Below are 25,920 nucleotides of genomic sequence, written 5' to 3' on the forward strand. Positions count from 1 at the left end.
AAGTAATTATCTTTATTACAGTCTGTACCATTATTGAATCTTGTTAGATAAGCATTCTGAACCCCCTTTGACAGCGATTGATTAAGGAAGGGAGGATTGAAGGAAAGGATGGAAGGAAGGTAGGACAGAGGCAGATGGGATGAGGGAGGATAAAACAGGATGGTAGGAAGAAAGGAGGGGAAGAGAGTAATAAGGTTGGTACGGTCGCGAATAAACCCAAGACTTGAATGGTAAAAATCACATTTAAAATTATTTATTATTACAACAGTAGAAACATTAATATAAAATGGCCAGAACAACGTACAACCAGCATGTATGGCTCAAGGACTTTTCAAAACAAAACCCCCCCATGCATTTGATGATGCAGAACACTACAATATTAAAACAAGTGGGGAAAAAGTAATTTGACCGTCATACCTGACCTGATACATATTAAAAAAATGATATAAAAGCTTGAAAAATACTTTGTTCACAAAATTAAACACTATGTACATGTATAAAACACACTTTTGGATATTACATTGACATAAGGCAAAGACAGCTGCAAACACAGGAGATACTGACGGACGGTCTCAGTGGTCACACTTTTTGGGGTCATCCTGGAGAACAGAAGGACCTAAAAGACAAGGCGGTTGAAATGTCACAATTCTTTGTCTTACTTTTGGGGGAGAAAAGAGAAGTATATATATATTTATCACATATTATTATTATCACATATATATATACATATCATATTATATAACACACACTATATCTATCGATCCTACCCACACATATAGCCTTCGATCCTACCCGAGTTAATTTTGGGCGAGAGACAGGGTGGTACACTGCAAACTGGTCCCCAGCCGATCTCAGGGCACAAACTCACATTCACAACTGCGGTCAATTTAGAGTCTTCAATTAACCTACCATGCATGATTTTGGTATGTGGAAGAAAATTGTAGTACTCCGAGTAAACCCACGCAGGCACCGGGAGAGCGTGCAAACCCCACACAGGCAGGCCGCAGCCCAGATTGGAACTCACGACCTCTGAACTGTGTGGGGCATATGCTAACCAGTCATCCACCGTGCTGCCATCAAAGATCCATCCACTGAAATAACAGGAGACAAGGGGGGGAAAATGTGCTTGAAGGTGACCTGAGCAGCCATCGGCAGCCATCCCGGGAGGAGCACCGTGTGCAACTTTAGCACTCTGATGGCACGTGCGGGCCGGAACACTCGCACTCACCTGGGCTGTGCAGGTAAAGAGGTGACAAGCAGCTCAGGTACAGCCGCGTCCTGTTCTCCCGTAGCCAGCGCTGCCGATAGCCAATCATATCGGGGGAACAGGCCATCTGTGAAGTCCATCCCATGTTTCTGGGTGGGACTAATTTTGTCTGCTGTACTAGGTTGGAGTGGGGAGGGGGGGGGACGATAGAGGACATTTGGCAACATAGTCCCAAGACGACATTGGGGTTGGGTGGATTGTGGTTACTTGTAAAGTGAGAGGAAGCATGCTTTTAAGTGCTGTTGTCAGACCACATCGCATTTGGTCCAAAATGTTGCATTTCATTGCAAGACTGGGTGATAAATCAATTTTGGATTAATAAGTCACCATCACAATAGGGTGAGACTTCCCCAAATCGCCATCCCAAACATATAGGATTTTCTCATTTACATTGCCAAAGACGTTGTGGCCATTCCAACGCTGTCCTTCGACATGTTGGAAACTTTTGACGCAAAGTATGTGCTTGAGGAAAAAAAAAAAAAGCAGGAAAGTGCTGGAGAGGATGCAATGTTAGTCTTTCACCATATAATTTGATGGGCAATTTAGGATGAAAAAAAATGTCCACTTTTTTTTTTACACTATCCATAATGAAAAATAGATTCATTTTTATTATTTCTATGGAAGTTGATACAAGTCATTCGTAAAGGCCCGACCTATTAGGGTGTGCGATACTTCAGCTCAGCAAGCAACGCCAGCATCCAGTTTGTTGAGTCACGACAGAAGGATTCCTCTGATAGCCGCAAAAAGGCAACCGCTTGTTTCCTACCATCGCATGGGCTTGGTCTTTTCGGCAAACTAGCCACGTGCTCTGTTTTATGGCCGGACTTGTATTGTGTAGACCGATCAACAAAATGCTCTAATTGAACATTTCAATATCTCCCATCGTGAGATTACCTCCTGTGATTCAAACGGACAAAGCAAGTGCACCAAGGAAAGACACCCAAGTGTCGACGTAAAACCCGTCTGTGAATCCATCCGAATCAAATCCACTGGCGCTGGCTGCTTTGAATTAATGCTCACCTGGCTTGGAACCGACCAGTCGATGCTGGACCTTCTCCAGGTGGTTGATGTATTCAGTCAGAGACTTTTCTGGCTCTTGAGACATTGCCGCGGAAGCCTGAGTTGAGCTGGACCAGGACCTAGAAAAAGCGGAGTGACATCATTTATAGTTTATTCAGCGTTCGCAACAAATCCACGCGAGTCAAAAAGCTCTTTTCCTTAAATAAGGAAAAAAAAAGTCTGGATCTGTTGGATTTGTCAGAGCTGGTGTCGTTTCTATGTGAGGCGAGCAGACCTGTTGTGCAACCTGAAGTGTGATTTGCCGGGCGAGACGAGAGCAGATGCCGTGTCTCGGTTTGGTGGAGACTCGGAATTCAAACGAGACCGCTGATGTTGTTGCTGCTGCTGCTGCTCTCTTAAAACCTCGCCTTTCAACCCTAGGATGGACACAGAGTGAAACCGACACACTCAGACCTGCGCGCACACACGAAATCCCCAAATGGCGTTAAAGGTGCGCATCTAAACAACTGACCTGGAGCGTGGACGTTAACGGTTGCGCAGCCAGGTAATCGCCTGATGGCTTTGTGCCACTTCCTGGTTAGGAACTTCATTCTAGCGAGTGAAAGATTTCGTTTCAGTTTCACAAGTACTAACACATTCATTCTTCATCAGTCTCCCCCCCACACCGCTCGTTCGATTGCGCACCTCGAGATGGCAATGACCACTCGGACCGCTGAGCGAAATCTTCCGAGGGGCCTCCGGAAGGGAGGCAGCGGCGACGGCCGCGCCCCCATGGTGGCGATCAGGCACAGGGTGGCCTGCTCGCACTCCTTGAATCCTCCAAGCAGCAGGAGCAGGTAGCGTTTCTGGTACACCAGAGCTTTCCGGAAGCTCTCGGCGCGCAGGTAGCGCTCGTATAAACGCTGCACCTGGAAAAGAAAACATTACAAATTGGTATTTGAGCTAGAGAACTACAGAGCGAGAGAGAGACAGAAAAAAGCCAGCCAAGCGACCGACCTTGCTGGGGGCCATTTCGCTGATCGGTATGTTTTCACTCTCGATGGGTACTTTAGCAAGCTCATTCTCGGCACGGTACAGCTGGCGTTCCAGGCAGGTGACTTTATGTTTGAGGGCGATCTTCTCTTGGCTCAGAGATCTCAAAGTATGAGTCAACTCGGCATTCTTGCTCAAGATTTTCTCCAAGCCGGACGAGGGAGTAGACGCCTCCTATAGCAAATAGGGAAAAAGGCACGACGTCATTAGTAAGTAATCTAACAGTACAAGTGGAGCAGCTGGAGCTCTGGTGCAGCCGACACAACCTCAGGCTGAACACGCTCAAGACTGTAGAGATGATTCCTGGGAATCACAGTCTCCCAGGACATGAAGTGGGAAGTCAACACCATCTCCATCCTGAAAAGGGCCCGGCAGCGGATGTACTTCCTGAGGCTGCTGAGGAAGCATGGCCTGCCACAGGAGGTGCTACGACAGTTCTACACGGCAGTCATCGAATCAAATCCTGTGTTCTTCCATCACGGTTTGGTTTGGGGCCGCCACAAAAAAGGACAAAATCCGACTTCAACGGACAGTTAGGACGGCAGAAAAAAAATCGTTGGCACCGCCCTACCCACTCTTGAGGACTTGCACACTGCAAGAATCAAGACAAGGGCACGGAAAATCCTCCTGGATCCCCCGCAACCCTGCCCACCACCTTTTCCAGCCACTCCCCTCAGGCAGACGCTACAGATCCATGCGCACCAAATCCAGTAGACACTTAAACAGCTTCTTCCCTCTAGCCATTAACTCCTTAAACCAGGCATGTCCAAAGTCCGGCCCACGGGCCAAATCCGGCCCGCGGTCGAATTTCATCCGGCCCTCTGCCCCTGTCATAAAATCAGTGCCGTCTGGCCCGCAGGTTGGGCGCAATGGAACACGTGTTGCATTGACTGAGGTCTCGTAGACTGGTGAGTGATGTTTCATAGAGTACTGCTTCCCTCTAGTGGCTAAATGAGTAATAGCATTCACTAAATGAGTAATAGCATTTAGACACTAGAGGGCATCACTCACGAGTTAACAAGACATCACTCCATGTTTATATTGACTGATACGTCATATTTCAAATGCTTGTTCATTTCCCTGTTGTTCGAGTCAAAGGTTTTGTGACTATTGAAAACTCATGGCGATACATTTTATGTTTCAAATCAATCAATTTGCACTCAGGAGACTTCTGTTTAAGAAAAAGTCAAGTGAATAAGCAGTTGCATGTGATATACCTGTTTCAAATGAACCAAAGGAAATTCTTAAGATTGTTGAAATTAAAATAAAAATGGAAATGTGAAACAGACTGGCTAACTAAAATTTGTTGAACAATATTGTTGTTCAATGTAAAGAATGTCAGCCAAGGTCGGCCCCCCGACATTTTACCACATAAAATTTGGCCCCCTTGGCAAAAAGTTTGGACACCCCTGCCTTAAACAGTCACTGCCTGACGTAGTCACTCTTCTTGCACCACAAAATGGTACTACGAAACTACTGGTTACTCTAAAATGGTTCAATGATTTTGTTGTTTACGATGATACTAGTGCAGCGTGTTATACCGGAGACAAATTCCTTGTGTGTTCTACATACTTGGCCAATAAAGATGATTCTGATTCTGATTCTGAAATCTCCAGTTCTTGATGAGCTTGACGTTTTATCCAGGAAACCCATGTTTCAAAGAAAACATTCCCAGTACTTGCCAAAGCACAGCTATTGTGATGTGAGTTGAGTCCACTGTCCCCAAACAGTGTTCATACCTCAAATTTGAGCTAGAAAGCCAAAGTGGATGGAGGGAGGCAGGGAGGGAAAATTTTTTAAATTGTTCTCTTGTACCTGCTGGCGATGTTGTGAGGGCTGGACATCGGCGTTGGCGGCGTCGGCGCTCTGTCCCGACATCCTCTGAGCGGCCATGTCCCGCTGCTCTCTTTGGAGCTTGCTCAAAGTGCGTTGGAGCTCCTCCATGCGTTGCCCGTCTTGCTGCCTCAACAACTCCAAGTCGCGCTTCGGGGAAAGGACACAAAAAGAGGGTCAAGGGTCTATCGGGGCATGTTGTCATTAGTGTATATTGTAGTGACTTCTATATATATAATTCACCACCAACTGCAAACGTGTGAATGCAATGTTACATATGCGTGTCAGAGAGTTCACGATTTGGTAATATAATAATAATTGCAGTCCCTTTAAGGACCGCCATGTTTATCTGCTGGTTTCTATGGAAACCGACTTTCGGCGGGTCTCGGTTGGCACGGGAAGTTTTGCTGCTGTTGGTGCTAATAAAAAAATGACACGCTCTCTGAGTGCGAACGTGAGAAATTGTCGCTTTCTTCGCGTTGCTACAATTTCCACAATATATATATATTTTTGCAGGATGAAATCTAACCTAATATGTAACGTTCAACGATTGATCCATTTTGTGTTTATATTGCACTTAATTGAACGGTGTTTGTTGTTTTTTTTTTTTCTTCTTTCTACCTACATTCTTGCTGCTGGAGGCTGTAAATATCCCCAGTGTGGGACAAATAAATCTTATCTTATCTTATTTTTTTAATCTTGTTCAAGCAATTCCTCATGAAAGGATTGCGTCTGACGCTCAAAGAATATTTGCAGATTGGCGAATAGATCAATGAAGATTGATCGATTGAAAGAGCGAAAACTCAAAATACTGAATATTGAAACGCTGCCGTATTCATGAAACTTGCACCCAACCAGTAAACGTTGATTGCTAGGCCTGTTGTAATCCAAGAACCCCCGCGTAGAGATTTTACCAGTTTGTTATTGGTGCTCTCCTGCCTTCTCTCCCTCTCCATCTGCTCCCGCAAGCTCTTTTGGTGTTTCCTCTCCCATTCTCTCTCCTTATTCTTCACAAGTTGCATCCTGTCCTTCAGTTCACTGAGCTCTGCACGGTGCGCCTCCAAAGCAGAGTCGACCTTCCTTTTCTGCTCCCTCAAAGCCTCCTCACGGATTTTGTCCTCATCCAGTCTCCTCCTGCTCTCCAAGACCTCCGCTCTCAGTTTGTCCGCCAAGGCCGCCATTTCCTCCCCTCGCCTTCGCTCCTCCTCCAGCTGCGAGCGCAAGTCAGAGATGAACTTCCTGTCTCGGGCGCCGTCGATTTCGTGTCTGCGGTTGATGTCGTCCATTTGTTTGGAGCGGCGTTCGAGCTCTCCGTCCAGCGCCCGGTGGGAGTCGGCCAGCTCGGAGCGGATTTCGGCCAGGCGGGATTCCGATTGGTTCAAGAGGCGTTCGAGGCGGGTGTTCTCCTCGCGTTGCTCGGCCGAGTGCTGGCGCTCGTCTTCGAGCTTCTTCTGCAAGTCGTCCAAACGCTTCTCGAGCACCACACTGCGGGACTGCTCGATCTGGAGCTCACGTCTCAGGTTGCTGCAGGCCACCGTCTCCTGCTCCACGAGACCCTGAAGGGATTGCATCTCGGCCCTCTGCTGTTCGGAAGACACTCGCATGACCTGGTGGCCGAAGCGTGATGTTTAGCTTCGATAAGACAATTGATGAGCAAACGTTTATGCCAAGTCGGTTCATGATTGTGCACACGCTAGACACAAAGTGTTGACACTTTGCTCATTTGATTATTCTTTACCAGAAACTCCTTTAATCGCTTTACTGGCAGCAGAGTTTAGTCCATACCTCTAGTCTTTGCTCCACTTCATTTTCTTGCCGCGCATTGAGAGCTCGTTCTTGTTCCAGCTGCTGCTTCAGCTCCTGGACCAGCGCCCGTTCCTTCGTCAAAGTCTCCTCGCATTCCTCTACGGTCAACCTGCGGGGTCAATTTAGCGGATGTAATATTTCCATGAAGGAGTAATTTTCACATTTGGGATGTCAAGGAAATCGTCGGTGTCATTGTGAAAATAGAATCACACTTTCATGAGAAAAATGTGCTTTGTACCCGAGTGCCTTTATTTTGTTCTTTTGCTCCAGCTGCGTCTCGCGTGCATATTTCAGCTGCTTCTGCGTCTCTTCCAGCTCTGATCGGTTTTGGGATTCTGCCTGTAGATGCTCCCTGTCAGCGTCACCTCTGGAGTCAGTCTGGAGATGGAATAAAAAAAGTCAATACTTTAGATTTCCATCCATCCATCCATTTTCCGATCCACTTTATCCTCACACGGGTCGCGGGGGGTGGAGGAGCCCATCACAGCTGTCAGTAGACAGGGGACACCCTGAACCGGTTGCCAGCCAAGGCACACAAAGACCAACAACCATCCGCGCTCACGCCTCAGGACAATTTAGAGCATTCAATAAACCTGCCACGCATGTTTTTTAAACGTGGGAGGAAACCGGAGTACCCGGAGAAAACCCACGCAGGCCCGGGGAGAAAATGCAAACTCCATACAGGGAGGCCAGAGCTGGAATCGAACCCGGTACCTCTGCACTGTGAAGCCGACATACTTTTCATCACGACAACACATTTCATTCTGGGTGTCAAACACACTGATTGCACCATTAGTACAACAAACACTCCCATGTCATTTGACTGATTTATTGCCTGTGCTGCTGAATTTAATTTTGAGTAGTTTTTTTTTTAAATGCAAATGAGGCGGCCCGGTAGTCCAGTGGTTAGCACGTGGGCTTCACAGTGCAGAGGTACCGGGTTCGATTCCAGCTCCGGCCTCCCTGTGTGGAGTTTGCATGTTCTCCCCGGGCCTGCGTGGGTTTTCTCCGGGTGCTCCGGTTTCCTCCCACATTCCAAAAACATGCGTAGCAGGCTGATTGAACACTCTAAATTGTCCCTAGGTGTGAGTGTGAGTGCGAATGGTTGTTCGTCTCTGTGTGCCCTGCGATTGGCTGTTAACCGATTCAGGGTGTCCCCCCGCCTACTGGTGACCGGTGACAGCTGGGATAGGCTCCAGCACCCCCCGCGACCCTAGTGAGGATCAAGCGGCTTGGAAGATGAATGAATGAATGTCATTTGACTGATTTATTGCCTGTGCTGCTGAATTTAATTTTGAGTTTTTTTTTATGCAAATGGAAGCTAACCTCAACCTTGTGGTATACATATGGAGGTGCACCCACAAGCAAGTTTTGGTCATAGTTATAAGGCAGCGGTAGTCACACGTTTCAAAACTCACGGGGGCATGTCTCTGTGCCATTCGGCAAAGCAGCTCCCGTAGCGTGATCACGGTCTTCTGCAGGGCCCTTTTCTCCTCCTGCCAGCCCATGGGAGGGTTGTCCCCCTGACCCAGTAGAGCAGGATGCTCTCCCTCCTGCAGTTGCGGGGGTGAGTTTAATTCCGCCAAATATGACGGATGGAACGAGGCCGAGGCCCGACGCTGGGACAAGGTCAGTAGTCGGCAGGCTTCTTGGTACACTTTCCTCAACAGGGCCTGTTAAAAACACAAACACCAATTAGAGCAACGATTCACCAACCGCCGTGTTGTGAAAGACTGTCACTATTGTGCATAAGGCTGGAGGGAAGAGTCAACCTGAAGTTCTGGAGACAAGAGGTCATCGCTGTAGCTCATGCTTCCCGCAGCGCTGTCAGTATTAGCGGTAGGATTCATGCCTCGGCAGCGGAGATACTCCACAAACTCAGCGTCCAGTCTCTCGGTCTGGTCCAGCTCCACTCGCAGCCTTGCGCCCAGCTCGGAGCTCACGTCTGAAGCATAAGCGATGAAGAGAAGCTTTAATAATTAGTCGGTGCTGCAGTTGGGGAGCTCATGGCTACTCACTGCTGCCGTAGCCATCGCTTGCCCATTCTTGCACCGATATGGAGGAGGCGGAGCCCAACGGCGAGGGGGGTGCCGTTCGGTCAAGTCCTTCCAAATCACACATCTCAAAAAAAACAGAATATTGATTAGCAGTCAATCCCAGCCGATTGGCACACGGGCATTCGTGAATGCAGTTATTTGTCAAGTTTGTTCCAAAAACGCACCTACAGTGCTTGCATTAACAGTTGACCGTTAGTACAGTAAATACCAAAATTGATATGAGAGAGTCCTGCCAAATATTATGGAATTGCAACAATTAATCAATTATTAAATGTATCCATTATGTTTGAGAATCGCAGAAACATTTAGAGAACTTCTTAAACGTCAAATTGTCCAAAACCTTGGAATTTCACCCTACAATCCCATAGTGAGTACATACTTTAGCTGCACTGACAGAGTCCACAACGGAGAAGTTGTCGGAGACGGAGAGAGATCGAGGAGAGTGGCTGCTCTGTGTGCTCAGGTCCGGAGTGATGGTCCTGGAAAGAGGTGGCACCATTGCCACCACTGGGGACTCGTTGGCCCGAGGGTGGTCCAGCTCAAGAGCGCTCAGCTCAGACAGACGAGAGCCCAGGATGGATGCGGGAAAGCGTTCTTGGAGGAATTCTTCGGAACACTCCAGGTGCTGTAACACCTCCGGGGAGCTCAGAGAAATGCTGTCACGGTAGACTTTCATTATGTCGTCGAAAGCCCTCTGAGAAACATCTGAAAGGTACGTTTAAGAAGGCCATTCAGATAGTTAAAAAAAAACATATATATAATAATAATACGTATATAAATAATAATAAGGCTTGCACGTTACACTGGTACCAGAAAAGTAAAAATGGCCGCAGTTGTTTTTAGTATTTTAAGATGAACCTCAGAAGTCAGACAATTTGAAATTGAACTGGGATGTATATAATCCCGATACAAACCAAAAGTTGTGAAAATATCACGGTTAAGGGTAAAGTATGAGCCTCAATGGAGACTTCTTCTTACTTTTTCTTTTCTGATTGATATAAAAATGATTTAGTAGATATAAACACATAACGGGGTAGGACTAGATAAGTTTTTTTACTTCATCCTACTCCCTTGAACATAATAACTGTGTTGAATGAAGACTGATTTCTTTCTTTTTACTTTTTTATCTACCTTATTTTGTGTCAAATTATTACTGTATATGTTTTATGTTCAATAAACAAACAAACAAAAAAAAAAAAGAACCCAATTCAAGGGCAAATATGCCCCAAAATCCAGAAATTTTTAAAAGCTGATCACATGTGACATCATGAGGCTATCACACAACACGTCACGGGGCTCAGTATCGAAATTATTCGGATATGCTGGAAGCTTTTGGGGAGATATTCTGGAAGAAGCAGAACGCAGCCGAACAGGACAGATTATAAAATTAAAAACTAACTAATGCCTGGCGAAAAACATGTGCTCGACCACGGACATTCTGCCAAAGCCTTCGAGGACTTACCCCTGTACGAGCTTCCCTCATGGTAAGCAAGCATGTCTGGTTGACAACCACGCAGTCTGGTTTGCTGAAGCTCTCTTTCCTGGTGCACCAGCGTCTCCTCCTGCACGTTCAGGTCCTCGCGTAGGCGTTCGAGCTCCGCTTTCAGCAGCCGGTTGTCGTTCTCCAGGTCTGCCACGGCACGGTCTTTGCTCTAACGACGGAGAATGAAAGAGCTTCAGTCAGGTATTAATACAATGCATGTGAGCAAATACAAAATACATTTCCCAAAAGTCGAGAGTTTCCATGAAAAATTATCTCACTAAACCAAAAATATTTGACTAAATTTAACTCATCCTTCCATATTATCCATCCATTCATCTTCCGAACCGCTTGATCCTCACTAGGGTCACGGGGGGTGCTGGAGACTATCCCAGCCGTCTTCGGGCAGTAGGCGGGGGACACCCTGAATCAGTTGCCAGCCAATCGCAGGGCACACAGAGACGAACAACCACGCCCACACTCACACCTAGGGACAATTTAGAGTGTTCAATCAGCCTGCCATGCATGTTTTTGGAATGTGGGAGGAAACCGGAGCACCCGGAGAAAATCCACGCAGGGGAGAACATACAAACTCCACACAGGGAGGCCGGAGCTGAAATCGAACCCGGTACCTCTGCACTGTGAAGCCGACGTGCTAACCACTGGACTACCGGGCCGCCCCCTTCCATATTACTCTGAGTAAATTATTTACTGTCACTCAGTTATGATGAAAAAAAAAACAATTGGAAGTGGTAAATGGGCATGTCGACTGTCCCTTGTAACTGCTTTCTGAAAGCAGTGCGTAAACTAGTTACAGTTGCGTCATTTATAACAGTCGTATAACATAGTAACATAGTATTACATAGTAGAACATAGTATTTTCTGCGGCTGGTTGTTACCCGTCCTTCTTCACATAGTTTTTCAGCTCTTTGGGTGCTGTTGCTCAAGTCTTGTTTCACAGTGGTCAACTCCTCCCTCAGGGCCTGTAGCTCTGCCCCGAGTCTCGCCAGCTCTGTCTCCCTCAGCCTTAAGGCGGCATCGGTTTTAGCCAGAGTCTCCTCAGCATGGGTCTAAAACAAAGAAAAGGTCTCGTTGGGATTTAGTCCGTCATTCGACAACTTTAACTTCTCGAGTTAGATTCATTCAACAAGCACCAAATACTGTTTAGCAACGACAACAACGTGATCCGTTTTTGAATTTACCGCAACGTGAACAGAGCTGGATCACAGCACAGAGACACGAAGTAGTCCAACATAATCCAAATTAGCTTTCTGGGCTAACAAAAAAATCTCACAGCTTGACAAGGGGCAGCTTGAAAAAAAAAAAAAGCCAGCACAGAGTCTTTTATCCACTTCCTCATTTCAATGTCACTTCCTCCGCAACGTTGCCATGACACGCCTTCCGCTCTAACTACAACCAGATGTGCTCCCGCTGTTCGCACAGCTGCATTTGCACTGCACTTTTTAAGTGGCAGCGAGGCATTACCTCCAAGAAGCCCAACCCCCCAAACAGAACTAATGTCCGGCCAAAAATGGAGAAAACATGAACTGCACTGGTGCAGTATTATTTAACAGCTGATCCTATCAGGTTTCTCGCATATTTATATAACAATGAACTCATGTCGTCACAGTTTCAGAAATAAACGATAACGTTCTGATTTTACCTTTACTAAAAGCCCGTCCTTCAAACGAAAACTAGGAATACAGACACGTTGATTAATTGAATCTGGTTGATGGTGTGCTTGGTTAATCGTATCTTGTAGTAAGGCAAACTTGAGTACAGTACTCCGGCAAAGGTGCTGTGGATTGTGTCTCAAATGATTCACTACAGAAGTCAACTTGACCTCCAAAACAAGTTAAGCGAATCAATGGTGGCTTTGCGCAACCGTCACCCATTTGCAGTCTGAATAGAGGGTTGTAAATATTCTAGTCCGTCTGGCTTTTTTGGGGGGACCTCTGGAGATTCTCCGACTCCATTCAAAGTCCCTAGATTTGTTGCTAGTCATTTTTTAAAGAAAAGTTGCTCCCCATAAGGCAGACATGTCCAAAGTCCGGCCCGAATTTCATCCGGCTCTCGGTCCCAGTCATAAAATCAGTGCCGTCTGGCCCGCAGGTTGGGCGCAATGGTCTCGTAGACTGGTGAGTGATGTTTCATAGAGTACTGCTTCCCTCTAGTGGCTAAATGAGTAATAGCATTCACTAAATGAGTAATAGCATTTAGACACTAGAGGGCATCACTCAGGAGTTAACAAGACATCACTCCGTGTTTATATTGACTGATATGTCATATTTCAAATGATCCTTGCAGTTGTGGATATGTGTATTGCTTGTTCATTTCCCCGTTATTCGAGTCAAAGGTTTTGTGACTATTGAAAAGTCACGGTGATACATTTTATGTTTCAAATCAATCAATTTGCACTCAGGAGACTTCTGTTTAAGAAAAAGTCAAGTGAATAAGCAGTTGCATGTGATATACCTGTTTCAAATGAACCAAAAGAAATTCTTAAGATTGTTGAAATTAAAATAAAAATGGAAATGTGAAACAGACTGGCTTACTAAAATTTCTTGAACAATATTGTTGTTCAATGTAAAGAATGTCAGCCAAGGTCGACCCCCCGACATTTTACCACATAAAATCTGGCCCCCTTGGCAAAAAGTTTGGACACCCCTGCCATAAGGTCACCACGGCAATAAACGCATCCTCTGCATTTACATGAGACAACCCAGTGGTTTCAACCCAAAAATTGAGTGTGTGTAAATGCCAAAGGATGAGTTTAATAAATTACACCGTTCATGTAAAGTACTAGCTAGCTCTTTTCTTCTTTTTGTGAGGAAAATAGGCTCACCAACAGTTCATTTTGAGCATCCTCTTGACTAGTCGGTTGTTCCGGGAGCCGAGCAGTGAGCTCCTCAACGCGGGTCGTCAGTGTGGCGGCTTCTTGTTTGAGCCTTTCAATTTCCTCTTGGAGCTGCCCCTCCCTCTTCCTCAGTGCCTCCCGTTCATCCGACAGCTCTGCCCTGGCGGTCTCGAGAGCCGTGTCCACCCTGGGCTGGTTCTCGGCGACGGCCACTTCGGCTTGTAGCCTCTGGACTTGTGCTTCTAGAGTCAGGCTGTGGGTCTTCATTTCTTGTTCTTGGGTTTTTAAACCCTCAATTTCTCTCAGTAAGTCTTGCTCCTTCTGTTGAAGTTGAGTAACCAGAATGCTGAGGTGGTCTCTCTCTTTTTGCAGGGCATCCACCTGCAGTCTGAAAGCACTCCTCTCCTCCTCGATGCCAACCAACTCGGCCTCCTTGAGAGCGAGCAGGCCTCGAAGCTCGTCCGCTTTCTCCCGCTCCGCCTTCATCCGTCGGCCAAATTCTTCGCCGTGTCCTCTGTATTCCTCCTCCTGGGTCAGCAACAAACGCTCCAAGGCCTCCTTCTCCGCCGCTGCCGTCTCCAGCTGACTCTGAAGAGCCTTGAGGCGTGAGCGTAGGGGCCGAGAAGAGGTCGAGTGAGTCAAGCTGAGTTCGTACTTCAGGCTGCTGGGCCCGCCTTGAGGCTCGGGGCTGGGAGTCGGCGAGGGATTGATGCTGTCGCCGTCCTGCGAGTCGCTCACTTCGCACACGTTGGGCCCGAGCGTAGAGAGCTCCGCCTGCAGTGTGCTGATGACCTCATGGAGGCGCTCCTCTTCGTCCCGACTGTCCTGGCGCAACCTGGCGATTTCGGACCGGAGATGTTCCACTTGGGAGCTCAGGTCGTGGAGTTTGGCCTCCAAATCCTTTGAGGGCAACAAATACAAAACTGTCAAAAACGGCTGGGAACAACAACTTCAAAATAAAAGCATACCAACGCATTTTATGTCCATGTACTATTTGGCTTTTTTCTTTTTTTTTTTAAAAGGACTCGTTTAACCCCTAGCAGAATCCAGGCTTTAGGATTATTTTATACCTTCTTGTTGGTATCCCCCAGCTCCTCTTGCAGCCGTTGAATCTCAGCGGTGAGGTGGTCAATCTCGTGGTTCTTCTCCTCCAGTAGAGCAAAGGGGAGGCTCTCCTCTTTCTGCTCTTCCACCGTTCTTTGTCCCTCTTTTTCCTCTGCCAGAATGCTACGGGCGGGCACATGCTAGTGGTTTGGGGGGAAAAAAAGGCAGCTGTCAAACAAGTATTAAGTATATTTAAAAAAATAATCATGTCTCTTAGGAGAGGCCTACCTTGAGGGCCTCAATCTGCTCCTGGAGCTCATTAACGTGTGCTGCGTTCTCACTGGTGAGTCGCTCTAGCTGGAGCGTGAGGTGTTTCAGCTCTGCTTCCTTAATGCTCAAGTCCCTCTGCACGTTGTCCAGTTGACCCAGTAAAACATCCGCCTTAAAAAAAATATGTATTAGCCGGAATTGTAATTATTAAAACATTGTAAACCAAAGACAAAATGCACCATACCTCTTGCTCCTTGGTTTGAAGGCTTTGCTGTGCCGCGTCCAGAGCATCCCTGAGCTCCTGGGTCGGTTCCCACGTGCTGTTATGGTAACAGTGTCTCGTCTCATCCAGTTTGGACTGCAGCGCAGATATCTGAAGTCTATTGGACAACTGCTGCTGTTCCAGTGCCTGCTTATCCTGAGAAGGAGGTTCAAGAGTACCGGTAGATTCATTTAACGTAAAGCTGAAATGACCGTGTTAAGTTGAAGAGCATTAGCAAGCCAAAACTTGAGGTCAGCAAGTAATATGCCGGGATTTAATATGAAAATACAAATAGTTCTCACTTGCGTGAGTTCCTCTTCCCTCAACTTGGCGCGGTGGAGTTCCTGTTCCAGTTGGCCCACGGCTCCGTTACACTCGGCGCTGCTGAGCAGCGCTTGCTCCAACTCGCGGATTCGCACAGCTAGCTTGTCGATCTCTTCGTTGCGTTCGGCAAGCTCTCTCTGTGCCAGCTGGTTGGCCGCCGCCAAGGAGGTGTGGTCCTCCAACTTGTCTTTGATGATGGCTTGCAGACTCTCCACCTTGGAAAATGCGATGGGGGGCAGAATAAGACCGTAACGTAGCAATGCGATTTGTAAGCCTTAGTGGAACCTCCAAAGTCAGAATTCCCCGTGTGATACTGAAGTTGTGAAGTAAATGGCGCTCCACACCTTTCCCCAAGAAGACTCACGAGATTTTCTAACAAGGCTTTACTTTAATATCAAAATCTTTTATATCCGAGCATGACTTTTGACTTTGGAAATTCCACCGTCTATGATTTGGAACTAAAAAAAAGTAGCCATTCCCGATGAGCAGCATCTAGGCGAGAATGATGAAGTCAAGCCATTCAAAGGGGAGGGGAGGGGAGGCATGGGCATCAAGGAGCAATTAGACGAGGAGGAAGCTAATGAATGCATGCAAGATGACGAAAGGGGCCACTACAAATAAAAAATTAACAAAGCGGGCATAAGAGGAATGATAATGATGCAACAATGGACACCATGCATAAGATGCAGAGAAGTCTGCTCTGGTTTAAGTCCATACCTGCAAAACCAAGTCCTCAAACTACAGCAGTCCATTCAGCACAGGAATAAAAACATGGCAAAAGTCAAGCTTTTGTTTTATCACTCCAACCTCAAGCAAACACCAATAGGCTACGGATTAAGAGCCGTTTAATTCTTAAAACAGCATCACTATGACACACATTCATGCACCCCTCATCTTTCACGTTTTGGATCTATTCATTAAAAATAATAATAATTGGGTGTGGAGCCAGGGAGCGCTCACCCTATGCCCTTTGACGTCGCCACCGGCCATCTGCCTGAGCAGACTCTCCAGTCGTCGGATCTCCTGCTGGAACTCATCTCTCTCGTGCTCGCGCTCAACGGCTTGTTCCTGTTTGAACACAAATGAAATATAAGTCACTGACGCGAAAACGTTGGGATGGAAATGATTCATCGGTTAACCGACTGTGGAAGATTCGTGTCTTGACGCAAGCACATATCCAAAGCGGAAAGCAAAGGAGATTGCTTGTTTTATATGCAAGTGTTACTCTGGTTTTATGTTTAATTTAACAGTAAACTTCAACTGAGGTGTGGCCAGTGGCGGTTCTGGATCAATTTCACTAAGGGGGCCGGGCTGGGGCGGCACATTCAACCCAGGGCTAAAAAGACAGATTCAACATCTTACATGACTTTTTATTTCTTCAAACTTTTAAATTGTAGTCATCACATTACAGTGATGAGAAAAAAAACAGTATTAGGAGGGCTAAAATGTCTGCAAGCGTAACAATACGCCGTGTCCATCTGTTGAGAATGTTCAAGCCAGGGGATGATATAGTACCAGCCTGCCGGGTACAAAAATTGCAAATACACTGAAGCTAGATGTTTTACATGCATATAATTATCCAAATTTTAAAAGGCAATGTCTTATATATTGATCCTGTTAAATAAAATTAAAAATAAAAAGGGAGACTAAAAAAGTTACCCACACACACACGCGCGCGCGCACGTCGTGGTAAGTTACTTCCCTGCGGACTGCTTCTCATTTCCCGCTCATTTTTAAGTGGTGCAACGCACTAAAGGGTCCGACGAGAATGTTAAATCACGCACTTTGGTTCCACTTTTCGCATCGGCGACTCGGCGCGACTGCGTAATCTACGTTCGGAGGGGGGGCCACAGGGGGGGGGCCAGAATCAGTGCTACAGGGGCACTGGCCCCCGTTGGCCCTCCCCCAGAACCGCCATTGGGTGTGGCACCACATTAAATTTGTCGAATGAAAATCCGCTAGTTTAAATGCTATCACATAATGCAAAAGACGATTGACAAGCGAACGTAGCTTGCAGTAAATGTAGATCAGAATGGATTGAACTCAAAAGTGGAGGCACTATTAACCACAAACGACTCTTCAGTCTCGCTGTCGATCAGCTGTTAACTTCCATTCCGGCCAGTAGTGAGCCGAACCTTTTTTTTTTTTTTTTTTTAACAATCTGGTTCCTCCGGCGTCAAACCCACAATGAGCCTCACCTTGTGGTTGGTCCTCTGCAGGAATTGCATTACACAAATGCGTGCGGGTTTACTGTATTTATTTTTTAGCTTTCGTATATACAGTATTTTTTTGTCTACATACTGTACGCAAAAGCAGATTACAAGTACTCAGCAAAGCAGGAACACTTTATGGTTGCAAGTGGAATCAAATGTCTTTCACTATGTGAAGCGGACGTAGATCCAAGTAGCCCCTCCGCAAACGGCACCGTCAATCTGCTTTATATGACGCGGGCGTGCAAACAGGAATTCGAAACATTACAAGAGAGATTTCTCCCATTACCTCGATGAACTGTCGATTGTGCTTGAGCTGTTTCTCCAGCGCTTGCACTTGCTGGCTGAGGTCTTCTACATGGTTCTTATGGTGCAGTAGCTCCTCTTGGCCCTTCATCTCTTGTTCCTCCAGCTCCCTCTCCAGAGTCCGGAGGCGCTGAGACAGAGAGCTGTGGTCCTTCTCAGCCTGCCGCTGTAGGTCCAGACGGTCCTGAGTAAGGCGCTCTGTCTCTGCCAAAAGACCTTTTTGGGGGTGGGAAATGGTGAAACGTTGGTGTCGCCATCTTCAATCAAGATCACATATTTTCGATGTTGGGTAATTACATACGGTTACACAGATAAAAGGGGTGCAAACTTCCAAGAATATTCAAAGTTGGAAACTTTCTAAGGGAATTTCTTGATTTACAAAATTCAGGTCTACCTTATAATTAAGACCTTCAAGAGTCAACTCAAAATTTCCCTGCATTTGTCCCTGTTCTGGCTGATTTTTTTATTTTTAAACACATTACAAAATTAGACAAAGATGACATTGAACACCCCACCTAAATACTAAATAACTAAATAAGATAAAAATAGGGGTTTAGACAGTATTATTTTATTCCTCCAAATATTGAAAGCCTGCAAAAATTATAAAACAAAAATTATCAAATGGGCCCTGATATTTATGCAGCAATATGATATTTTCCATGAAATAAACCTAAAAATTACAGTCAATTCTAAAGGAAAGTTTCCAAACTGGAATATTTCCCCCCCAAAAAAATCCAAGTCTCAACTATGCATGGAAATTTATCATAAACCTTCCAGAAATTTACCACAAAATTTCCACCCCTGAGCAACACATCATAAAACAAAAAACAGCAAATTGGAAACATTTACGGAAATCTAAGGAAAGGAATAAAGAACACTGCACTCCAAGAGCATCTGCCATAAGCAGGCATACTTGCAATGATGCCGTCATGAACACAACCAAAAAACACAGCACACTGCCTCCCCACCTCCTCTTTGCAAATATACTCTGACCTACAAACAGGCAGCAGGATCTAAATTGAGCCAATAGCTTGGAGGAGAGAAGACACATCTGAGCAGTCCCGCTACATAAGCGCATGCCAAAGCTCGCTCAGCGAAGAGGACATTTTCGGACCCGTCGCTCCACTCACCTTTTTCCCTCTCCCCGAGGCCGGCGGAGAGGTGCTCCTTTTGGCGCAGGAGTGCGGCGTGCTCCTCGCTCAACTCCTGGTGTTTGGCCCGCAGGTTTTCCAGCTCAGCGCAGAGACCCTCCGTCTGGTGCGCCTTCCTCCGGAGGTCCTCCAGCTCCTCCACTAGGCGCTCCTCCTGCGCCTCCTTCTGCAGCAGGGCCTCCTCCAGACCGGCCTTGTCAGCCACGTAACCCTCCAGGAGCCCTGAATGTATCGTGAGGGGCGCATTGTTACTTTGAGATTGAAAGAATCGACATGATTATAGAGTTGGAACAATTAATTAAATTCCGATCACCATTATGAATATAATAGAACGGAGTTCTAGGAGAAAACCGGTGCAAGCTTGAAGAGAACATTTGCAGACTTGTGCTAAACACTAATATATCGTCTCACCCTCAGCCTTGTGGAATTCCAGCTCCAGCTGACTCTTCAACCTGACCTCCTGCTCAATCTGAAGCAACAAGAGATTGTGCTGCTTGAGCAATTGGGCCGAATCCTCTTGGCCTTGAGCGAACCTCTCCTCCAGAGACAAGTGGACGTGATGCGTCTGCTCCAGCTGGAGGAAGAATTACAACCGGGTGAGAAGTATTCGACAACTGGGGATCAATTTAGCCCTTGCTATCTGTGATCTTAAGAAGTCCAACGCACAGTGTACAGTACCTGTGCATTGGCCTGGTTTAGCAAGTCCAGGAGTGTATCGACTGTATGGTGCAGTCGATTGCAGGCATTCATGGCTGCCTCCTCTCCTCCAGGGTTAATATGCGTGTCCGAAACAAGCAGACTCTCGCAAAGTTGGTGTGTAAGCTCCAAGTCCTCAGGCAGAGACAGATCTGCAACCGAAATGCCTATTGAAACGGGAGTGTGAAGTGATGAGTAAAGTCTACGAGTAACTGCCAAACAAATTTAAAAAAAAAAAGACTGACCTGATTCTTGTACATCATTCTTCCCTAATGAGCTCCTCCGATGAGTAGCTTCCTCAGAGATGTTGCTTCTGGTGTTAACCTTTTTGCCGATGAGCTCTTCAGTAGCAACTGTGCTACGAAGCATCTCAATCAGTACCTTCTTCAGCTTGTCATTGGCCTGGTGCAGTTTATGTCTACACAAGGAAAAAGAAGCCACGACGTACATCAGAGGGGGGGGGGGGGGGGGAATAATGAGGTCAGGTACATTGATTGACTAGACTACACCAAGATGAGTATCTGCAAGTTTGTGTGCCTCGAAATAAGGCCTGGTGACCCAACTGTCTATGACATCAGAGCAATCAGGTAATTCAATGACCCATGTAAATCTTATGTCTTACCAATGTAGTTTAGATATACGTTTTTCTTTTATAAAACCTGACAGTGATCACGTTTTATTATATTTTGTGATGTCCGGTATAACACTAATGGAACATTGTGTTTCTGACAACAGATTTTTATGCTAATAATTTTGCTTTAGTGGCACCTCAAACATCTGAATAGTCATTTTCTTCTGAAAGTACCAACAATTAAAATGTGGTTTTGATGGCAAAATAGTAACCAACCTTTTCTTTGCCCATTCTTATAATAATAATAAAAAAAAAAAGGTATTGAATGGAGACCAACCTCTCCTCTTTAGCGGTCTGCAAGTCATCGGTGAGCATTTTGAGAAGGTTGCCTCCCTCCTGACTCTCACGCTCGCGTCTTTGAAGGAGAGTGTCCAGGGTCTCCATCTCAGCGCGCTTTCCCTCCAACTCTCCCTGCAGGCAGCCAATCTCTGCCCGCAACTGAGAGGAAAAACAGAAGACATTTGTGAATGCTATTAACACTCTTTATGAATCCTAAACTTTTAAAATATGCATGTAGTGCATTCTGGCTTAAAAAAAAGAAGTTTGTTCAACTTTAGGACTAGATTTTTCCTGACCTTATCGTCCATGTTTCCTTATTTCATTATCCACCACCGCTACTAACAGAACTTCCCTCCTTTTTCACTCTCCCTCCCGCTTCCCAAATGTCTCATGCAGCCACCTGCATCAGGCAAACAATGGCGTTACCTGGGAAACAGAACCCTCCCAGCCCCTCTCTTAAGATGCTCTTTGCTAACCTCATTCATGTTAGAGGAGAGGTTTAAGTGTATGCGTTCTTCTATCAAACAGCCAAGTGCCAGGTGCTATGACAACGGTAAAGTGTATGCACACATTTACCTGCCATTTGCAGCACCACACACAAATCTTAATAAAAATATTCTGGAAAATGTTTAACAAGGTATTTTTTTTCCTATTGTTTGGCTGATCCTGCAAGTTCTACTCAGGTGTTACTCTGATTGGCACCCAAAATTTCCGTTGACTTTTTGTGCATTGCTGCCACCTACTTTCCATAGGCAGCAATGCATTAAAACTATTGCCAAAAGACAATAGAAGAGATGGAAGAAGAAATGGAATAAAACGGAAACAGAAGTCATGTATATCCACCGGTGGCCATGACTTTTGCATATTCATAAAAAATATAAATAAATAAGTAACACTATTTTTTAAAAACCATTTTCCCTACGGCCAAATCAAGGAATTGCACATATGTATCATACATGATCACGGTTAATAGGTTGTTGACTCCATGTGTGTGAATAGTACCTGTGCAACCACAGCGTCAAGCTGCTGCAGTTGTGCGGTGAGCTGACTCATTTTGCTGGTGTAGTTGCGCTCCTTCTCTTCCTGTTCAGACTTCAAGGCCTGGCGCAGGTCCTCAAGCTCCGCCTCCTTCTCAACCTTGAGAGAAATAGCGATGCATGAATTGCGGGGAGAAACAAAAAACAATGCTTGCGCTTCCGTTTGTTGTCGTTCTTTGGCTGCGTCTTGTAAGCTGCAAGTGAACTGTCCGAAAGCGAGAAATGGAAAAAAAAGAAGCTTCATTCTAAAAACCTTACGCATCAACGGATGAAAAGCTTACATCCATCCCCTTTAGCAACTGTTCAGATGGCAGCGATGCAAAAACACGCATGTACCAAAGCACATGCAGACTGACTGTCAAGCACGCACTGCCTCGTATGTGATGGTGGGATTAAACAGAAACTGGGTTTGAATAAAGCTCCACTGGGAAGGAGTCCAATAGGGGGCAGGGGAGGGGGGAGGAAAAAAAAAACCTTCAAATGAACTGGTACATCTGGAGATTAAAGACGCAGTGTAGCAACCACACAACAGCAGGAAATAATCCATAGAGATTACATAATGCTGGCTCAAAATGACACAGTTGGATAAATTGAAGAACTAACAGACATACAGTGCACTCTCTGCATATTCTCAATTTCGGCGTTTAAGAAAAAAATGTTTTTTATCCAAGTCTAATTCACAGAAAAACAGCGATCCGCTGTTTGTGAAATGCAACTGTGAGTGAGTTGAGGAGCTTCATAAAGCAGTGATTCACAAAATGTAGTTTCGGTTCTACAAGTGGTAAACTGGCTCCCTCTAGTGGTACATGAAAACATTTCTATCATAGTTTGAACTTCTAATTTAAATACATTTGCTTTTCATCTTGTAAAACCCAGTCAAGTAAACTCAGACCTGCTACAAAAGTTCCCCGCCCCCCAAAAAACATCTTCCACCTTCAGGTTATGAATCTTGTCTTGCAACAGCTCTCCCGATTGGATTTTGAGGATCTCCACCTCCTCCAGGAAGTGCTGCCGTTGCCTGGATGACGACTCTTCAAGCTCCCGACGACATGCCTCCAGTTCCCGCGCGGAGGCTCCTTTAAGCTCCTATGATGGAGCAACAATGAATCACGTATTAGTTTCACAGAACTGCACAAATACACCAAGGTGAGGGATGGACAATTGTCTAAACTTCTCTCTAATGGTCTGTTTGAGACACGGACAACACGTGAGTGGCAACCTACAACACACTACACACACCTGTAGCTGGAGTTGGTGTTGTTGTTGGAGTTGTTCTTTCTCAGTGGTGTAGGCCTGTGTGAGCTCCTGAAGAGCAGTGCTGTGTTGCTGCTCCAGTTCTAAAACCTGAGAAGATAAGAAATCGTTTACTATACGGTCTATAGAGCATCGAGAAAGTATTCATAGTGCTCCACTACATCTATATATATATTGCGCGTCGTCCCGCACGCGGTCTGTCCTTCCGTCTGTACCTACTTCACCGCGCCGCCACTGCGCCGCTCAGGCAGTGGCTCACTACGATCGCGCGGGCATCTTAGCGAAAAAATGTTGTCTACCCACAAGCATTGCAATGAAATTGTTAGTTATTTAGTAGAGCTAAACATCTCTTTATTTTCGCGATAAGCAATGAAGATGAACAAAAAGTTGAACCAAGCAACAACACTTTTGTGGGCCGAAGGCCCACCTTACCAGCCTTCCGCAGGGACTAGCTGATGAGCCGCCCGGAGGGCGGCGAACCAGCTAGTTATATATAAAAGGTAACGCAGTATGAATACTTTTCAAATTGCATCAGTTTTTTTCGTAACCAAAATCCTTTTATGATAATTATTGACGTTTTTTTCTCCTCAAATGAAGTTCATCGCTTTAGTTAGTGGGCGGGTGCAACTAAAAACTCGCTGTGACCAAACAAGTGTTGATTAATTGGGGCACAGCGTGATTAAGGGCAGAGGCCACAGTTTAAGGAAAGACGGCGCAATAAAATGGTTCAACTTATTACTATTTGAATCATGAATATCATGAATGATGAATAAAACACATCATTGGCGTGATTTGATGAGAGTACCTGCGCCTTCAGGGTACCCAGAGCTTTGCAGTGTTCGGCATCCAGTGACTCTTTTTGAGCAGATAGTTCAGTCTGTATAAAGCAGAGTAAATTGAGAAGGAAAATTTAATGCTACAGGAAAAACATGTAACTTTGGGGGGGGGGGGGGAAAAAATCTGAAATTAAAAAACTTTTCATGATTGCATTTCTGTAATTTTTCAAGCTATAGGAAAAAGTCTTAAATTTTATGAGAAAAAAAAAGCCAATTTTTCACAACGTTTGGCTTCTTGTTCACCTGGTGAACTTGGCTGAGCTCGGCTGCCAAGGCCCTAAACTTGTCCAGGTGCATCTGAGCGAGCTCCTTTCGCTGCTCTTCTCTGACAGCCTCCTGCGCCACGGCGTACTGCTGCATCACGTGCTGATGCTCCGCCTTTTGACCGCTGAGGTCTTGATGGTGCCTCTGTTCCAGTTGCACCATTTCATCCCGCAGTGCCTGTTATGAGGTAGAAAGAAGAATGAGAAATACACCGACAACAAAAATGTAACCAAACAAATTCCAGTTTGCTTGCAGTTTGGCGTTCGTGCATTTTCTTGGGAATATGACGTTCGACAAGCGTGTCCTCTTACGTGTACTTCCTTTAGGTACGCGGCTTCCAAGGTGTCCATATTGCTGAGCATCCTCTTTTCGATTTCATCCGTCTCTTCCTGGTGCTTCCGAGCCAGCTCCGCTTCTCGAGCCTCCAGCTGGGCCTGACTGGTTTCTTGAAAAACGGCCTCGAGGGCTTCCAGGTCCTCCTTGCGCTTGGAATTGAGGGCCGCTTCCAAAGCATCAAGCTGGCCTTTGTGCTCCGACTGTAGTCGGGTAGTCAAAGACGCAAGCTGGTCCCCGTGCCTGGTGCAGAGCGAGTCCAGTTGCTCTTTGTGTTTGGCGTTGAGAGACTCCATCTCTTTGGAGTGTTTGTCCGCGAGGGCTGCTCGTTCACGCTCCATCTCAGTGTGATGTTTGTTCCGCAGCTCTGCCAGAGAGATTTCATTCTTCTGTGCTAAATACTGCTCTAACACTGCTTTTTCTTCCTCAAATCTGAAGAAAGGAGAAAAAAAAAGAGTATTAAATTAACACCACGGTAAGTTTTACTTTTTCAAAGCAATCTTAATGCAACACTGGAAATAAAATCTGACATTAAAAGGTAGACAGTTACAAGCAAAAAAGTCATCTTTAATACATGCAGAGGGGTTTTATTCTTAGCCGAAAGGGCCTGCGGGCGCCATGCAGACATTTTCAAATCTTGCGCAAAGTTGTAACTAAGGGAAAAAGTTGCAAAAATGGAAAAAAGGCTAAAATATTAGATTTTTTTTTGTGCGATAGGCACAACAAAACACCAGACTACTTGTCCAGTTTCTGCTTCCCTTCTCTCCATAAAATTCAAAACGTTCCCACATCATGTCTGCTTCCAAAGAGCATCCTTCACTTTTAGCTCGCAGCCTCATGGTTGACCGATGACATCAATTGGATGTGAGCAGCAGTACAACACTCCGGATGTAACCCAGTTCACATCATAACGGACAAACGGACCACTATTTATTTATTTGTTCATTTTCATGCCGTGGGCTGAAAATCAACAAGCAATGTCATCACATTATAATGAATCACGGTCAATGTCACTGCGACGATGACATGATTTCTATCAACACATCTCTCACCGGTCCTGGGCATGTTTCAGTCGCTCCTCAGCCTGCTGTTGGAGTAGAACCGTGAGCTCTTTCATTTCCTTCGCCGTGCTGCTCTTCTCCTGTTGTAGCTCCACTTCATGCTTAGTTTTAAGAGCTTGGGGGCCTACGGCACAAGCGGCAGCGTGACAAACTGAAGGACGGTGGCCTCGCTGTTCACACGAGGGCAGTAATCTTACATTCGCTCTTCGGAGTCTTTTCCTTCTCCTCTGAGAAACCTTTTTGCGAGCGCATCTTCTCTCGTTCCATCTCAGTCTTGATGATGGACAGCTCGGCTTCGTGCTCGTCTCTCATCTTCCTCATTTCCGCCTCGCCTTGCTGCGTCAGAGCTTCCTTGAGGCTGACGCGCTCTTGGTCAAACTCCCTTTTCAGCTGCGACAGACATTACAGTTAAGAAATCGTATGATTCGGATACAAATGTGATTAAAAAAAATAATTGAGGAATTGTACGCATACCTTTTCGATCGTCATGCGTAGCTCCGCGTTGCATTTGTTCATGTCGGCCAGCGTGTTCTCCAGGTTGTGGATGAGGGTCAAGCTGGTGTGCAGTTCCTCGGTGCAGCACCATAACCGCAGTTCAACCTCCACCTGA

General features: G+C 45.9%; 1 protein-coding gene across 9 annotated transcripts in view; it reads right to left on the reverse strand.

Annotated features, from left to right (window-relative positions):
• Positions 1 to 237: 237 nt before the first annotated feature.
• The window catches only part of pcnt (pericentrin), a 41,211-nt gene continuing 15,528 nt past the window's right edge, over positions 238 to 25,920 (reverse strand). For 6 of the 9 annotated variants that reach the window (XM_052086245.1, XM_052086241.1, XM_052086242.1 and 3 more), the window contains 40 exons: positions 25,785 to 25,916; positions 25,508 to 25,700; positions 25,302 to 25,434; positions 24,228 to 24,681; positions 23,896 to 24,093; positions 23,622 to 23,693; positions 22,802 to 22,906; positions 22,496 to 22,648; positions 21,528 to 21,662; positions 20,524 to 20,684; positions 19,861 to 20,033; positions 19,598 to 19,782; positions 19,331 to 19,493; positions 18,899 to 19,141; positions 17,752 to 17,984; positions 16,213 to 16,320; positions 15,970 to 15,990; positions 15,231 to 15,467; positions 14,911 to 15,084; positions 14,685 to 14,837; positions 14,423 to 14,596; positions 13,341 to 14,252; positions 11,395 to 11,565; positions 10,478 to 10,667; positions 9,395 to 9,720; positions 8,977 to 9,079; positions 8,731 to 8,903; positions 8,377 to 8,631; positions 7,197 to 7,336; positions 6,938 to 7,067; positions 6,067 to 6,759; positions 5,135 to 5,302; positions 3,284 to 3,493; positions 2,972 to 3,195; positions 2,799 to 2,878; positions 2,562 to 2,703; positions 2,288 to 2,406; positions 1,229 to 1,379; positions 910 to 1,091; positions 238 to 616 (listed from right to left, as the gene is read on the reverse strand). In XM_052086245.1, coding sequence (XP_051942205.1) covers positions 573 to 616; positions 910 to 1,091; positions 1,229 to 1,379; positions 2,288 to 2,406; positions 2,562 to 2,703; positions 2,799 to 2,878; positions 2,972 to 3,195; positions 3,284 to 3,493; positions 5,135 to 5,302; positions 6,067 to 6,759; positions 6,938 to 7,067; positions 7,197 to 7,336; positions 8,377 to 8,631; positions 8,731 to 8,903; positions 8,977 to 9,079; positions 9,395 to 9,720; positions 10,478 to 10,667; positions 11,395 to 11,565; positions 13,341 to 14,252; positions 14,423 to 14,596; positions 14,685 to 14,837; positions 14,911 to 15,084; positions 15,231 to 15,467; positions 15,970 to 15,990; positions 16,213 to 16,320; positions 17,752 to 17,984; positions 18,899 to 19,141; positions 19,331 to 19,493; positions 19,598 to 19,782; positions 19,861 to 20,033; positions 20,524 to 20,684; positions 21,528 to 21,662; positions 22,496 to 22,648; positions 22,802 to 22,906; positions 23,622 to 23,693; positions 23,896 to 24,093; positions 24,228 to 24,681; positions 25,302 to 25,434; positions 25,508 to 25,700; positions 25,785 to 25,916 — 8,013 coding nt within the window. In that variant the 3' untranslated portion in view covers positions 238 to 572. The remainder of the gene's footprint in view (positions 617 to 909; positions 1,092 to 1,228; positions 1,380 to 2,287; positions 2,407 to 2,561; positions 2,704 to 2,798; positions 2,879 to 2,971; positions 3,196 to 3,283; positions 3,494 to 5,134; positions 5,303 to 6,066; positions 6,760 to 6,937; positions 7,068 to 7,196; positions 7,337 to 8,376; positions 8,632 to 8,730; positions 8,904 to 8,976; positions 9,080 to 9,394; positions 9,721 to 10,477; positions 10,668 to 11,394; positions 11,566 to 13,340; positions 14,253 to 14,422; positions 14,597 to 14,684; positions 14,838 to 14,910; positions 15,085 to 15,230; positions 15,468 to 15,969; positions 15,991 to 16,212; positions 16,321 to 17,751; positions 17,985 to 18,898; positions 19,142 to 19,330; positions 19,494 to 19,597; positions 19,783 to 19,860; positions 20,034 to 20,523; positions 20,685 to 21,527; positions 21,663 to 22,495; positions 22,649 to 22,801; positions 22,907 to 23,621; positions 23,694 to 23,895; positions 24,094 to 24,227; positions 24,682 to 25,301; positions 25,435 to 25,507; positions 25,701 to 25,784; positions 25,917 to 25,920) is intronic. The other 3 variants (XM_052086244.1, XM_052086240.1, XM_052086243.1) reach the window with 2 other exon arrangements.

The sequence above is a fragment of the Hippocampus zosterae genome, chromosome 14, assembly GCF_025434085.1.
Source record: "Hippocampus zosterae strain Florida chromosome 14, ASM2543408v3, whole genome shotgun sequence".
NCBI classification, from domain to species: domain Eukaryota; kingdom Metazoa; phylum Chordata; class Actinopteri; order Syngnathiformes; family Syngnathidae; genus Hippocampus; species Hippocampus zosterae.